Source organism: Onychostoma macrolepis, chromosome 06, assembly GCF_012432095.1.
Source record: "Onychostoma macrolepis isolate SWU-2019 chromosome 06, ASM1243209v1, whole genome shotgun sequence".
NCBI lineage: Eukaryota > Metazoa > Chordata > Actinopteri > Cypriniformes > Cyprinidae > Onychostoma > Onychostoma macrolepis.
Genome location: NC_081160.1, coordinates 32,496,397 through 32,511,978, shown reverse-complemented (window position 1 = coordinate 32,511,978; position 15,582 = coordinate 32,496,397). Strand labels below are relative to the sequence as shown.

At 38.8% G+C, this 15,582-nt stretch overlaps 1 protein-coding gene across 1 annotated transcript in view; it reads right to left on the bottom strand.

The window, feature by feature from the left end:
• LOC131542697 (helicase with zinc finger domain 2-like) overlaps positions 1 to 15,258 on the bottom strand; it is a 31,716-nt gene extending 16,458 nt beyond the window's left edge. The window contains exons 1-6 of the mRNA XM_058779611.1: positions 15,187 to 15,258; positions 10,565 to 11,154; positions 10,297 to 10,480; positions 9,920 to 10,030; positions 5,698 to 5,818; positions 4,450 to 5,557 (exon numbers count right to left, since the gene is read on the bottom strand). Of these exons, the coding sequence (XP_058635594.1) occupies positions 4,450 to 5,557; positions 5,698 to 5,818; positions 9,920 to 10,030; positions 10,297 to 10,480; positions 10,565 to 11,133 (2,093 nt within the window). The 5' untranslated portion in view covers positions 11,134 to 11,154; positions 15,187 to 15,258. The remainder of the gene's footprint in view (positions 1 to 4,449; positions 5,558 to 5,697; positions 5,819 to 9,919; positions 10,031 to 10,296; positions 10,481 to 10,564; positions 11,155 to 15,186) is intronic.
• Positions 15,259 to 15,582: the final 324 nt, after the last annotated feature.

The following is a 15,582-nucleotide window of genomic DNA, read 5'->3' as shown; positions in this document are numbered from 1 at the left end:
TGTAGCTTACTATGACAGCATTAAACGATTAAATTTTCTGACAAAGTCATTCCAAAATGACACTGACTTCAAGGTATGCATTTTTATGAGTTTATGCATTCCCTGGGAATCAATTTCATGACCTTGGCCTTACTTGCACCATGCTTTACTGTTTCAGCTAGAGAAATGCAATTTAAAGGAGTCATACTGAGAACCCAAACTTTCCTTGATCTTTTGATATAGCTAAGACATCATTGTACAATAAAAACATACTGTAAATTTCAGAACTCAAAACTTTGTCATTGAAGGCAGTCTGCCAAAACAACAGCTTTTGGAATGTTCTACTCTATGATGTAATAGTGCAGATAAGCGCTGCCTAATAGATATGTGCCGGTATTCGGTAATGCGATCACGATAATAAATATGCACGATATTGTTATCGTGGGCTCTTCAAAATACAGAGAATATTTATTTATTTCAAATTATTCAGACTTGCATTTTAAGAATGCTTTTCCCATCAATTGGTCACAATGCACATACCGCTGTATGCCGCGTGTGCACTCTGATGTAAACAAGCACGGATGAGAAGCGCATGGCGGAGCTCGTGAGAGACACATTCACTCTCTGACAGCAGATGGTGCTGAACAGTAGAAATGCAGTCAAAACCCCATAAACAAAGCAGCTGCGCTACTTTTTGTTTCTGAAACGTGTTTAAAGGAACACTCCACTTTTTTTGGAAATAGGCTCATTCTCCAACTCCCCCAGAGTTAATAAGTTGAGTTTTACCGTTTTTGAATCCATTCAGCTGATCTCTGGCTATATAGCTGGGTACTACTTTCAGGCGCTACGTAATATCACTGCGCCATGGTACGGCAGCAAAGTTCCTTGATTATTACGCCGAAATGAGAGGATGGTTCCTAGCCAGATCGGCCTAGAAAATCGCAACTTTTCATTTTCTGCCGGTCTTAGTACACGATATAACTACAGAAGAGTCAAGTTTTAAATAGGACAAATATCGAAACTCTTTGGTCATTTTTGAACGCGATGCTACTGGTCTAATAGGATTCAATGATCTATGCTAAGCTATGCTAAAAGTGCTATCGCCAGACCCGGAGATCGGCTGAATGGATTCCAAAACGGTAAAACTCAACTTATTAACTCTGGGGGAGTTGGAGAATGAGCCTATTTCCAAAAAAAGTGGAGTGTTCCTTTAAAGCCATTCAGATTTTTGTATTTTGCTATGGTGTTCATCACAGCACCGTATACTTAAATATTTAGACTCAATAGGATATTTATTTTAAAACTTTTATACATTTTAATCTGGACTACAACATTGTCTGAAAATGTTTTGATTCTTTATTGTTTATTCACATTTTACATTAGGGCTTCATTAGTTGACATTAGTTAATTCATTAGTTAACAAAAACTGCCAATGAAAAAAATCTTCCAAACATTCATTAATCTTAGGTAATTCCAATATTTAATAACACGTTAAAATCAAAAGTTGCAACTATGTTATTTAATGAGCTAACGTGAACTAAGAGTTATTTTTTAACAAAGATAAATAACCTTTGTAGCAAATGTAGCTATTGCTCATTGTGAATGTTAATTCATTAAGGTTAACTAATGAGATCTTATTGTAAAGTAATACCTATTGGTCTTTATAATTCTTTTGCACTTTAATCTGTGTAAAAAATGTTTTTACGTTATACATTTTTATGTATAGCTTTGTAATGGTGGCGGCCCCCAAATTAAATTTTGAGTTAGTTAAACTTAAATACTTTTAATAATTTTCTTTTTTCGGGGCGCCAGACAAGACAAAATTTGTCAAGTCAAAATATTTATATATTTTAGTTTTTTAGTTTTTAGTTCCCAGATAAACTCAAGATGGAGCACAAACAAAGCCACCAATACACAATGTGCCAGTCACACAATAGCACAAAAGGAAAAAAAATTGGGTTTAAATAACACACTTTCACGCATTTCAAAGATGGCCGCCGAGTGACAGGACTTGTCTTAAAGAGACTTTGTGAACAGACAACGCCATGGGAAAACAAGAGTTAGGGAATTTGAAAGTTCGATGTGGCTTCACGTAAGAAAGAAGTTTAAAATCTTAAAAGTACCTGCAGCAGGTGAACTTGTCTCGTCTGGAGATATGTTGCGACTGGCAAACCATGCGGAACCAATTTTCTTTTGATTTTTGTGATCACACCTGGTCTATGCATACACAATCCAGCACACGCCGCATCAGCTGTCAAGTAACACTTAAGCCGCTTTTCCACTATCGGGCCGAATGGTTCTCTTTACTTAACCGTTCCGTTCCGTGCCGATCCGGGCCAGTCAGCACGGATACCGTTTCGTTTTCCACTGCGGGGCTTATAACTGATCTTTTTGGAATGCAATTCAAATGCGTCAGTCATTGCCATGGTAACACAAGTGTTTACATATGATATGAGGTGTAAATAACCGCTGCGTTATGGAGGATGATCAGAAATTTCTTTAGATTTTATTACTAATTTGTGTTTACATTGCTCAAAATAGTGCGCTTATAGCAAGCTACGGAGAAACTAGCAACCAGGCAACAGAAAAGTGACAGATCCTGAGTGGCGATGTCACGCACACACACTCTTACCAGCACGGCTCAGTACGGTTGTCTAACCGTGCCGAGAATTCCGTGCTGAGAACGGTTTGTAATCGTGCCGCGCCGTACCAGGCTCACGTGGAAAAGCAACTGGAACCGTACCTGACCGTTCTTAGAACCATTCGGACCGATAGTGGAAAAGCAGCTTTAGATTTCCTTTCCCACATGCACCTTCACTTCCGTTTTACTCCTTATATATCGTTTTCCGTTTTCCCAAACTTTCGCCTAATTGTGAGTAAGATACAAGAACCAGCACAGACTTTTTTCCGTTTTGCCGCAGCTTTAAATATTCAATTATTTTTGTTATAAAAAAGTTATTGAACCTGTTATACTGTATTATGACAACACTTTTTTGCAACTAAATTTCTATATTGTGATAATACGATAAATTTCTATATCGTGAACTCTGTTTTTTGTTCACTTAATTTTACCGCAGATTTGTTTACAAACAGGGCACAAAAAAGACTGAAACTAAAAGACGATGCTGTGCCCAACTATATTGGATCCGGCAGTCAAGAGTGAATGAACACAACTGTATTTATTACATGATCACTATTTTGTTTGATATGTACTGAGTAAGTATTTATGCGTTTTTAACGTATTAACGTAGACTATAAAACATACACAAGTCAATCATAGCAGTGGGCATTTACTTCCAAGTCTACAATCGCCATGCATATTCAAACAGAGCGTTCTGATGAGGGGGGTCAAAAACAGAACAGAAAATAGCTTATTACTTCTAAATTATGTTTTTTTATGTAAAAGTCTTGATAACATTATAAGTGGACTTCAGAGAACAGTACACAATAAAAAAAACAATGAAATGTATATTAAAAGGCCAGTATATGCAGTATTTTGGATGTTGGTGTGCCAGTGTCGGCCACAAGACTTTCTAACTGAGCTAGGCCAGAAACAAACAAGCCTTAAAGGAAAACTCCACTTTTTTTGGAAATAGGCTCATTCTCCAACTCCCCCAGAGTTAATAAGTTGAGTTTTACCGTTTTGGAATCCATTCAGCCGATCTCTGGGTCTGGCGATAGCACTTTTAGCATAGCTTAGCATAGATCATTGAATCCGATTAGACCAGTAGCATCGCGTTCAAAAATGACCAAAGAGTTTCGATATTTGTCCTATTTAAAACTTGACTCTTCTGTAGTTATATCGTGTAGTAAGACCAGCGGAAAATGAGTTGCGATTTTCAGGCGATTTGGCTTGAACTATACTCTCATTCGGCGTAATAATCAAGGAACTTTGCTGCCGTACCATGGCGCAGCAGGCGCAGTGATACGCGCGCCTGAAAGCAGTCCCCAGCCATATTATAACCAGTTACCCAGCTGGGGACTGCTTTCAGGAGCCGCGCATCACTGCGCCTGCTGCGCCATGGTACGGCAGCAAAAGTTCCTTGATTATTACGCCGGAATGAGAGTATAGTTCCTAATCATATCAGCCTAGAAAATCGCAACTTTTCATTTTCCACCGGTCTTAGTACACCTATATAACCACAGAAGAGTCAAGTTTTAAATAGGACAAATATCGAAACTCTTGGTCATTTTTGAACGCGATGCTACTGGTCTAATCGGATTCAATGATCTATGCTAAGCTATGCTAAAAGTGCTATCGCCAGACCCGGAGATCGGCTGAATGGATTCAAAACGGTAAACTCAACTTATTAACTCTGGGGAGTTGGAGAATGAGCCTATTTCCAAAAAAAGTGGAGTGTTCCTTTAACCAGCATGGAAATTCATGTTATTTTAAACTGGTAGTTTCAGAAGGATGACCTACTTCTTTGGAGTAGTACTCTAAAGTGACATTGCATTGTGATGCCTTACCTGTTTGTGTGTGTGCAAATCAGGATTTTGTTCAGTGGTTGCTGCACAAGAGCCTGGGTCATCTTTGCAAGGGTTAGAGTTTTCCCTGTTCCAAAGGGTCCATAAATCAACAAAGGTGGGATGCTGCTTCTGTTGTCTGTTACACTCAGAACAAAGTTCATCGCTGCTTGCTGCTTCTCATTTAACTCTCCTGTATCTGACTGAGAAGAAATACAGAAGTTGCTGTTTTTCAGGTCAGGTAAGACTTTGTCTAAGTTGGGAAGATCATCAATGGCTTTGTGCATCTCGCAGAACCAGAGACGATTTAGCTGGAACTGGACTTCCATCTCACACTGCTGTCCATTCTGCAGGTTCAAATCAGTGCAGCATTGTTTGGAAAGGTTCAAAATGACTTGTGTCTCTGTGGCAGCGTCTTTTAGAAATTCAGCCTCATAAATAGGCCCAATATAATCTTTGTTTTTCACAACACGAACAAGAGATCTGATAGCGTGTCTTTTCACTATGAAGCCTTGAGGAGCATCAGGAGTTAGTGGGTGAGACAGAGGCACAGCAGCAAAAAGTTCCCCTGAACAAGCCCATTTCATTCCAAACCTGAGATCGAACAACTGATTTTTCAACTGCACAGTGCCTCGTAGATTCAGCCTGAAAAGAGAGAGTACAGTTTGTGAATTAGAATTTTGTTGCAAATTGTAACTGTCAAATCCAAATACATTTTTATGTACATACCTGGTAAGCAGTTCACCTTCTACTTTTTCCTCCCAATATAAAAAATTGTGCATGCTGTGCTTGTAATTGTCATGGTTAATCACACTGTTCATCTCGTCTATTATGATGAGCTTGTATCTGTTAAGCAGCTCCTTCTCTGCTTCTTCTCTTTTAACAAAAGGAATGATTTCCTCATTCCAGGGCTCAAGATTTCTGGCAGTCTCTTGTTTTTCTAGGGGAATCTCAGGTGCTGGACATGAGACTGATGTTCCCTTACACTCATCCTCTCCAACTCTGACCTTGATTTTTTGTCGTAGTACGGGTCTCGTGTTGAAGTCAAACACTACCCACTGCTCATACAAGCCTGGTTCTTCAGATTTGAAGGACACTGGGATTTCATACTCTGCAGAAACAAATCACAATAATTTAGATGAAAGTAATTTGTTAGTTTTGCAGTTAAGTCATTATTGTATTATTAAGAATAAGTAAAAGCATGACATTATGTTTTTTTTTTTCTGGGTTTTGTAAGAAATATTCAATCACCTGTTTGGTCCTTTTTAAACCAGTCACTATTAGAATATGTCTGTTCTTCATCGGGGTCTTTGCTGAGGCTGAATTTTGCTCCCAGTTCCCGTCTGAGTAAAGCAATAACTTCTAGAGGTTCCTGGATAGATTTAAGTCAGTTTTGGAAGTACAGATCAATGTCATTGCAGAGGCTCTCCTACACTATTGGCTCACACTTACAGCTGTCTAAAACTGTTTAGAAAAATTACATAGGTGCTTGACAGATTACAGACCTCAAAAACTGGATCGCACCTTATACACGACATATCCACTTGGTAATAAAAAGTTGCTAACAATTTTGGCAAGAGCTTGTTAAGTTCTTCAAAGACGGCTTGAGTCAAAGGTGGGGGCAAGTCACATGTTCAAATCACAAGTAAGTCTCAGTTCCTTACCTTCAAGTCTCAATTAAGTGTCTAGCTGCAGTGCAAACAAAATAAAAAAAAAGTCAAGTCAGTGGCTCCACCTCTAGCTTATTTATTTTTCTCCTTAGAATTTAACTTTCCTAATAATACATTTAAAATAATATTCTAAATGTAAAATCCTAAACATAGAAATACAGTTGATCAGGGATGGACTGGGAGTAAAGAACGGCCCTGGAAGGCCCACCACAACTATAAACAGTCGCTACTATCTCACAATATTACAGCAATCCTATCCTATTTATGGCAAATAACATCACAAAACCCATGGCGACCCTGCTGACAAAAACAATAGAAACCATCACAGAAATTCGAATGATATCCACTACAAATACCATTACAAACATGACAAACCATCAACTTTTAACCATTAAAACCATTAAATAATGGTCTCCTGTAGTGTGTTTTGGGACATATTACATTAGGATTTAGTGGTTTTAATAAAAGCCACGAATAGAAGGTGACCAATTACCAGTAGAGACTATTAACTATTTATTACCTAAAAATAACTACCTATTTTTTAACTCAATAGCTCTCAAATGTAACCCGTTGTAGAATTGATGCTGTCTCTTTATGAATGAATGGAATATTCATGCCAGACAATGCAGAGTGATAAATAGCAGTGGACGCTCGGACTAGGGTTGTCCTGGGATTTTACTACAGTGCTATAAGCTACATGCTGTGTATAGTGAGAGAGGCGGGGAAAGGTAACCTGATGTAACTGTTCGTTTTTTTCCCTTTTAGCTTCTCCGAACCGCCTTTATCGTTAAGTTTTTTGCTTGCCATCATGAGCCCGCTCTCCTTCGCATCAGCTTCGGTTTCTTATAAGCAAAAATAGATTGCATTAGCGGCCCCTTTTGTTGGCTGTCAACGTCACTTAATCTGACACTTTTTCTTTGATGATGAACCAGCCAGGCCGGCGGTTGTCGGATGGACGGCCATTCTGGACTTCTCCAGAACGTCCAGATGGCCAGTCCGCCCCTGCAGTTAATACTTTTAATTATTAAGTTAAAACTGGCAGTAGGTGGCGGCAAATCGCCATCTTAATGAGTGAGTCATACAAGCATTCATTCAATAGATTCATTCAAAACCCAAGAGCAAAGCAAGAATGGGTCAATAAATCACTCAAACGATTCATTCAAAACCCCAGATTCGTTCAGATACAAAAGATGATGTGCGCCAGGTCTTCAGAAAGAGCAAAAGAAGAAAGGCACCAGCCTGTCTGAAATCCTGTGCTGACCAGCTGGCCCCCATCTTCACACAGATCTTCAACAGATCACTGGAGCTGTGTCCCTTCCTGCTTCAAACACTCCACCATCATCCCCGTCCCAAAGAAACCCAAGATAACAGGACTTAATGACCATAGACCTGTGGCTCTAACATCTGTGGTCATGAAGTCATTCGAAAAACTGGTTTTGGCTTATCTGAAGGACATCACTGGACCCTTACTGGACCCCCTGCAGTTTGCCTACAGAGCAAACAGGTCTGTGGATGATGCAGTCAACATGGGACTGCACTTCATCCTGCAGCATCTGGACAGACCAGGGACTTATGTGAGGATCCTGTTTGTGGACTTCAGCTCTGCTTTTAACACGATCATCCCATCACTCCTCCTGCCCAAACTAACTCAGCTCTCCGTCCCCACCTTTGTCTGTCAGTGGATCACCAGCTTCAGACAAACAGGCAGCAGCTAGCGAGGCTGGGAAAATACACATCTAACACCTGTACGATCAGCACTGGAGCTCCTCAGGGCTGCGTTCTCTCCCCACTGCTCTTCTCCCTCTACACCAACGACTGCACATCTAAAGACCCCTCTGATCACACTGATCGGAAGTTCAACCTGCCACAGGAGCTGCTGAAACAGTTCTATTCTGCCATCATTGAATCCATCCTCTGCACTTCAATAACTGTCTGGTTCAGCTCAGCTATCAAATCTGACCTCAGAAGACAACAGAGGGTAGTCCGGACTGCTGAGAGAATCATTGGTACAACCCTCCCCACTCTCCAAGAACTGTACTTATCCAGAGTGAACAAAAGGGCTGGCAAAATGACTCTGGACCCCTCACATCCAGCACACTCCCTCTTTGAACTGCTGCCATCTGGTCGACGCTACAGAGCTCTGAGAACCAGAACGACCAGCACAGGAACAGTTTCTTCTCTCAGGCAATCCATCTCATGAACATTTGAACAATTAACAATAAACATGAAACACACAACACTATCATACTTTATTTATTTAACACACATACTTATTACATTTCAAATTTGCACCTAACATACCTGTACATACTAAACTGTCTATTTTGTGTATTGTGTTTGTGCTATTTTGCACATTGTCTATTTTGTATATTTGTATATTATTATTTTTATTATCTGTGTCTTGACTTGTCACTGTCATTCTGTCGCACTGTGGAGCTTCTGTCACCCAAACAAATTCCTCAAGTAATTTTCTTTATTTAGTCAAGCAAGTCACAAGTCCTTACATTTGCGATTCGAGTGGAGTCATATGACTTGAGTCCCCCACCTCTGTCTTGAGTGATTTTTCTCTTATTTTACTTGAGGACATAAGGAATGACTTCCTCAAGGTTTGTTATCAAATTATGAGCTGAACCCCGTAATTCCAACACATTCTCACTCCCAACTCGTCACATATTGACGCTTGGTCAGGACCCTTTGATGTCACTTTTTGACGTGCAGGGTTCTCCATTGCTTTAAATAAGAAACCCTTGGCATCAATATGCTGACGCGAAAGGCACTGGGAACTTTATCGTCGTGATTAAATTATATATTGTGTAATAATATTGCCATTCTTGCATATATGTTGGTGTGTGATTTTTCAATGTAAACAGTCACAACAGTTTTATTTAGATTACACTATTTACACATTCATGAGCACGTAACCCAACCCCCGCCCCTAAACCTACTATTTGTCAATAAAACACAAGATATAACAGGCAGATACAACTACAGTCATAATTTATTCAAAAAAATATTCATATTCCAAGTCTTCCGAGGCAAAATAATTGATTTGTGAGAGGAATAGATGCGATCGCCGTCTCTGTCCACAGTAAAGCTCATCCTGTGTGCTGCTGTTTGTGAGGAAATTCAAAAAATGCAGCTGGAAGAAGCCTTACATCAGCTTTGGTTGTGAAATGCTATTGGCTCTTGTGTCTCGTGAGGGATTGCGTCATGCTATGGGATGGAAGTATTTTTTTGAATGAGATGTTTTACTCTCTTCTTCGAATAAAGTTACAGAATGGCTTCAGAAGACTTGGAATACAACGTGACATGTTTGTAATGGTTTTATACTGCTTTTTTTATGGTCAGTTTTTGCAATAAATACCTGTGACTGATCTTCTATTTGCCTGTTATGTGTTTTATATTGTTCAGAAGTGAGTAGGTTTAGGGTAGGGATGGGGTTAGGTGCTCCAATGAAAGTATACATTTATATAAAATTGTTTCTATTTTTACAAATGCATGCAAATCATTAAATTAAGACAAACAACTGAAAACAATGGAGGACCCTGCACATCGAAAAGTGACCCTAAAGGGGTACCTTGAGCGTCAAAAAGCGACGCCAAGGGGTCCTGACCAAGTGTCAATATGCGACGAGTTTGGAGTGAGAACGAGTTGATAATTCAATATGATCAACTGTAATAGTATCATTAGTAACTGGTACTACTATATTGTAACTAACACTGTTAAATGTTACAATGACAATCTTTTTCACCCGTGAATTTGGAATTTAAGACAAATGTTTGTATACTTATTAATGTACAAACCTTAGAAATAATGGTAAAATTCCATGTAAACTGTATTCCCTTTTTCCTTACATACACACTGTCTATATCTGGGTCACAGATGATAGAAACTTCAGGAAGGGTGTCGCTGACCTGCAGGAATATTTAATCAATGTTTATGACTTTGTAAAAAACTATTGTAAAAATCCACAATTATATTGTAAATGTATAATAAAAATACTAGCATGAGCAAATTAAATGCAATTGTTAGCATATATAATACTAGGTCCAAATTAAATGCAGGTAGCAATGCAAAGTATCAAAGGTCAGAGGTACATCTGTCAACATTTGGGATAGTGTGCAAGAGCTTTACTCACTAATGACATTATACACTGTACATTACTGAATGGCTCTCTTACAATCGTTTTCTTGTCTTCGCTGTGTCTGTATTCCTCCAAAAGATTGTCCTGATAGGACAGTAGACCCATCTCGGCTGCATCCTTGGCTTTCTTCCTTAAAGCCTTGATTCTCTTTTGCCATTCACGAAGTTCCTCTTGACTGTGTGCCATTGTGCAGTTATCACCATATTCGCATATAAGGGATCTATGGGGGAACATTTTATAGGCTAATTTAATTTACTTTGACACAAACAAACATCTAATGCCATGTCACACTTCATATAAATACCTTCCACACAATTTCAGGTCCTTGTGTGTTGGTGGCGGATCTCTGTACGTCCAAGTCTGAGAGGTGTCTTCAAAGATCAGTCTCCTGTGCTTCACAGTGAAACAGTGGTTCATCAGTTCCTCATCTGTTTGGAAGTGGACCTGGCAGAATGTGCAGTCAAACTGTCTTCCTTTTTCTTGAGACTTTGACTGCAGCATTCTTTGGTTTTGTTTTATCATATTCACAATCTGAGGAATTCCCAGGTTTTCATCCATGATGTTCCACAGTGCTGCTTCTTCTGAGCTCCTAGCATAGGTACATTCATTTCCGTGCTTGGTGCATCCACTTTTTTCAGTGAAGTACCAGCAAACATCATATTCGGAAGGTCTGGGACAGCTTGGAAGAGGTCCAACAGGCCTCCACAATGAATTGCTACCTTTCTGCTTGATCAGTAAGATGTCTTCTGAGCAGTTATGAATGATCTCTTTATAGGAGTATGAAATCTTATTGTGTATTTTACAGCACTTATTACATCTGACACACAGCTTGTATGTCTCTAGTAATGCTTGAAGGCTTCCTATGAGAGCCATGACTTAAAAGACATGAATCTCCTGTGAAAAGAAAACGTTTGGAATTAGAATGAGATTTCACAACTGCCATTTACAAGTATTGTAGACCAATATGGAGCCGCGGATGGCTGCCTCGGCATGAAGCTCTTCATTTGTTGTACTGTTTTTTTGTTTCTCAAACATGTTTCTCAAACATTTTTCGAACTCTGCTGCTCTGTGTTTCACAGAAACCTCACTGAATTATGCCATTCTGGACAGTGCGTTAAGTCTGCTAGGCTTCCAGCTGTTCAGAGCAGATTGCGACTCAGAATCAGCGGGGAAATCACAAGGCAGCAGGACATGTTTCTACATCAATTAAAGGTGGTGTAGAGATATAACAGCGTTGAAGAATATGTGCTGTCCTGATCTAGAAGCACTCTTCATCATCTTTAAGCCTTTCTACTTCCCGCCACAGTTTTCCTCATTCATTCTGGTTAGTGTTTACATTCCTCCGCAAATGCATGTAAATGCAGCATTACAACAGCCGACCAATCAGATCGTAGACACAGAGGAACAACACCCAGACTCTGTTATAAACATTCTTGGGGACTTTAATAAAGCAAACCTCTCACATGAACTGCCAAAATTCAAACAACACATTACATGCCCCACCAGAGACAAAAATATTTTGAACCACTGCTACATCACAATAAAGGATGCATATCACTCTGTCCTCTCTGACCACTGCCTGGTTCATCTTCTCTCAACATACAGGCCAAAACTTAAATCTGCTAAGCCTGTAGTAAGGACTGTAAAGAGATGGACCAACGAAACAGAGCGGGCATTACAAGCCTGTTTCGACTGCACTGATTCGAATATTTTTGAAGCTGCTGCCACTGATCTGGATGAGCTCACAGATTCTGTAACATCATATATACATTCTTACCAGGACTTATTTACTGTATTGACCCCAATATAAGACGACCCCCCCTTTTTCCAGATGTACCTTTTGGGAAAAGGCTTTTTGAAAACCAAATCTTGTTTTTTTTTTCAGTAAAACATTTTTTTCTTAAATTATTTTCATATTGCATATTTTTCCTATTTTCATTTTTGTTTTGAAAGTATGGTAAATACTGGTAAAATGTACCAACAATAACATTTACAAATATACACTTTTTGATATACCATAAAAAAATAACAGGTAGCCCATCTACCTGTAAGATTTTCTTTTTGTCTTGTTTTCACTCGCAATCTTTACAACACACATTACATTACGTATTTCATGGCACACTCGTTTTACGCGTATTTGGCGCCACCTATTGTTGTGGCCGTATTATTGACATGTCAAAGTCTAGACCAGGGGTGTCAAACTCAATTCCTGGAGGGCCACAGCCCTTCAGAGTTTAGCTCCAACCCTAATTAAACACACCTGATCCAGCTAATCAAGTCCTTCAGGCTCAATTGAAGACTACATGGTTTGGGTGTTGAGCAGGGTTGGAGCTAAACTCTGCAGGGCTACGGCCCTCCAGGAACTGAGTTTGACACCCCTGGTTTAGACCCTGAATATAAGATGACCACGTTTCTTCACATGTATTTCCAAGAAAAAAACATTGCCTTATATTCGGGTCAATACGGTAATATTCAACAATGATAAGCCATGGTTCACAGCAAAACTCAGACAGCTTCGTCAGGCCAAATAGGATGCCTACAGGAGTGGGGACAGAATCTTGTACAGTCAGGCCAGGAACAAATTGACAAAGCAGAACAGAGTGGCTAAGAGAAACTATTCTAAAAAGCTGAAAATCCAGTCTTCAGCCAGTGACCCTGCTTCAATGTGAAAAGGCCTGAAAGACATTACAAATTACAAGACACCATCCTCCAGCACTGAGGTGGATCAACAGCTTGCTGAAGAGCTGAATGAGTTTTACTGTAGATTTGAAACTCCCGGTCTCACACCCCACACCTGCCCTGACCATCTTTCTATACAAACCCTGAACTCTGCATCATTGAAGATAATGTGTGTTAGATCTTCAGGAAACAAAAGAGAAGGAAAGCACCAGGACCAGACGGTGTTTCACCAGCCTGTCTAAAATTCTATGCTGACCAACTGGCCTCCATCTTCTCACAGATCTTCAACAGATCACTGAAGCTGTGCGAAGTCCCTGCCTGCTTCAAATGCTCCACAATCATCCCCGTCCCAAAGAAACCAAAGAGAACAGGACGTAATGACTACAGACATGCTGCTTTAATGTCTGTGGTCATTAAAGGGATACTCCGCCCCAAAATGAAAATTTTGTCATTAAACACTTATCCCCATGTCGTTCCAAACCCATAAAAGCTTTGTTCGTCTTTGGAACACAATTTAAGATATTTGGATGAAAACCAGGAAGTTTGTGACTGTCCCATTGACTGCATAGTAAACTGCACTATCAAGGTCCATAAAAGTATGAAATGCATCGTCAGAATAGTCCATCTCCCATCAGTGGTTCAATCTGAATATAATGAAGTGACAAGAACACTTTTTCTGCGTAAAGAAAACAAATGACTTTATTCAACAATTCGCCTCCTCTGGTTCAGCGTAGCGCCATTTTGGCAGATGGACTATTCTGACGATGCATTTCATACTTTTATGGACCTTGACCGTCTCTGTGTACTAGAAGCTTGTGACATCAGAACAAATTCCTTGCATGCACAAACATACTTGGCAATAAAGCTCTATCTGACTTTTGTCACTGTTTTTGTTCCCTTTTGACCTCATGGCTGCAGCCAGTGTTGGGCTAGTTACTCAAAGAATGTAATATATTACTCATTACTAGTTACTCCTTTCAAAAGTAATATTGTTACTTTACTTATTACTTTCTGGCAACAGTAATTAGTTACACTACTAGTTACATTACTTTTTCTTCACACCCCACAGAAGTTGTAACTGTGTATCTTCCAGATAAAATTCTTCTAGAATGTTACTAACAACATATTTCTGCCTCATCATTAAAAACACTCAATAGTGATTGATAGTGGCATTCATTGGCATTAACTGTCATGTGTAGCTTGAAGTAATTTTTCCGTTACCCATATCCGATTAAATTTCGTTATGTATTTTATGAAATCACATGAGTTTGTAAGAAACTGTTTAATTTTCCAAAAATATTTTAAATTATATTATATGAATATAATGTAGCCTACCACATGCCGATAATGCAGTATTTCTATCTGCTTATCCATATTCCAAGCTTGCCTGCCGCACTGGGGACATCACATGCATGTGCGAGTCATGAAAATTATGAAAATAAATCTAGGAATTATTTGATTGTTAGATTTTAAATCAGCGGGGTTGAAACATCAAAAGTAACTAAGCTGTTTTACGGAAAGTAACTGTAATATTATTACTGAAATCTTATTAGTAATTAGTTACACTACTAGTTACTGCAAAAAGTAATATTATTACAGTAACTAATTACTAGTAACTAGTTACTGCCCAACACTGGCTGCAGCACTGTTTTACACATTCTAATATTGGTCAATAAACTTTTCAGCCTTCGGACAGAATAAAAATCAGTAGAGAACATATCTTTACATACAGCAATTTGTGTCTACAAGAATGGCTGTGGTAATGGAAAATTATTAACCTGCCAACAAAACTTTTACATTTAAATAAATGTAAATGTGAAAACAAATGTGCAGTTAAGGGACAATAAGCACAATGCACAGAACTCTTTCAAATTTCTGTTTAAGGATATAAACTGATGATTAAAGTAAATACCTTCTAACAATAATTTCAAGTCACCATCTCTTAAAGGAACAGTTCACCCAAAAGAGATTATGTAATGATTTATTCACTCTGTCCTGCTGAACATGACTTTCTTTCATCTGTGTAATTCAAAAGGGAATGTTTTTTCAGATTGAGAGATTTTCACGATTTACTATATGGAAAACAGTAATTAAAGTAAGCAGTGACTGAAATTGTCAGCTTTGAATTCCACAGATGATTACGAAATTTAATCTTTTTATTAATGATCTTATAATTTTCAATTAAATAATAAACTGTTCACAAAAGAATCAGGTAACATGAATCAGTAATGCACTGCATCATCTTACCATCATATTTTCCTTCCCATCCCAATGTTTTTCTGATATGTCACAATCTTCTGGTAACACTGTAAGTTTCAGCCCTTCTCAGTGTCATGTGCGTCTAGAGGTGTTTAAACAATTTATAGAGTTGTTGCTGAGCGACGCTGGATAAGCCACTCCCTTCCTAGAATTAAAGAATAACTTTATTTTTCCAGCACAGTGTGCTTGTACTGAACAGTGCAAACACAGTTTCAGCTTTCAGTTTCAATACTGATGAAAACCACAGGAAGCAAACTGACAGAGCTTAGGCCTTTCCTTTTACTAAATCAGAAAAAAAGAACCCTTAATGTTCCTATTAGAATCAGAATCAGAATGAGCTTTATTGGCCAGGTATGTTTACACATACAAGGAATTTGTTATAGT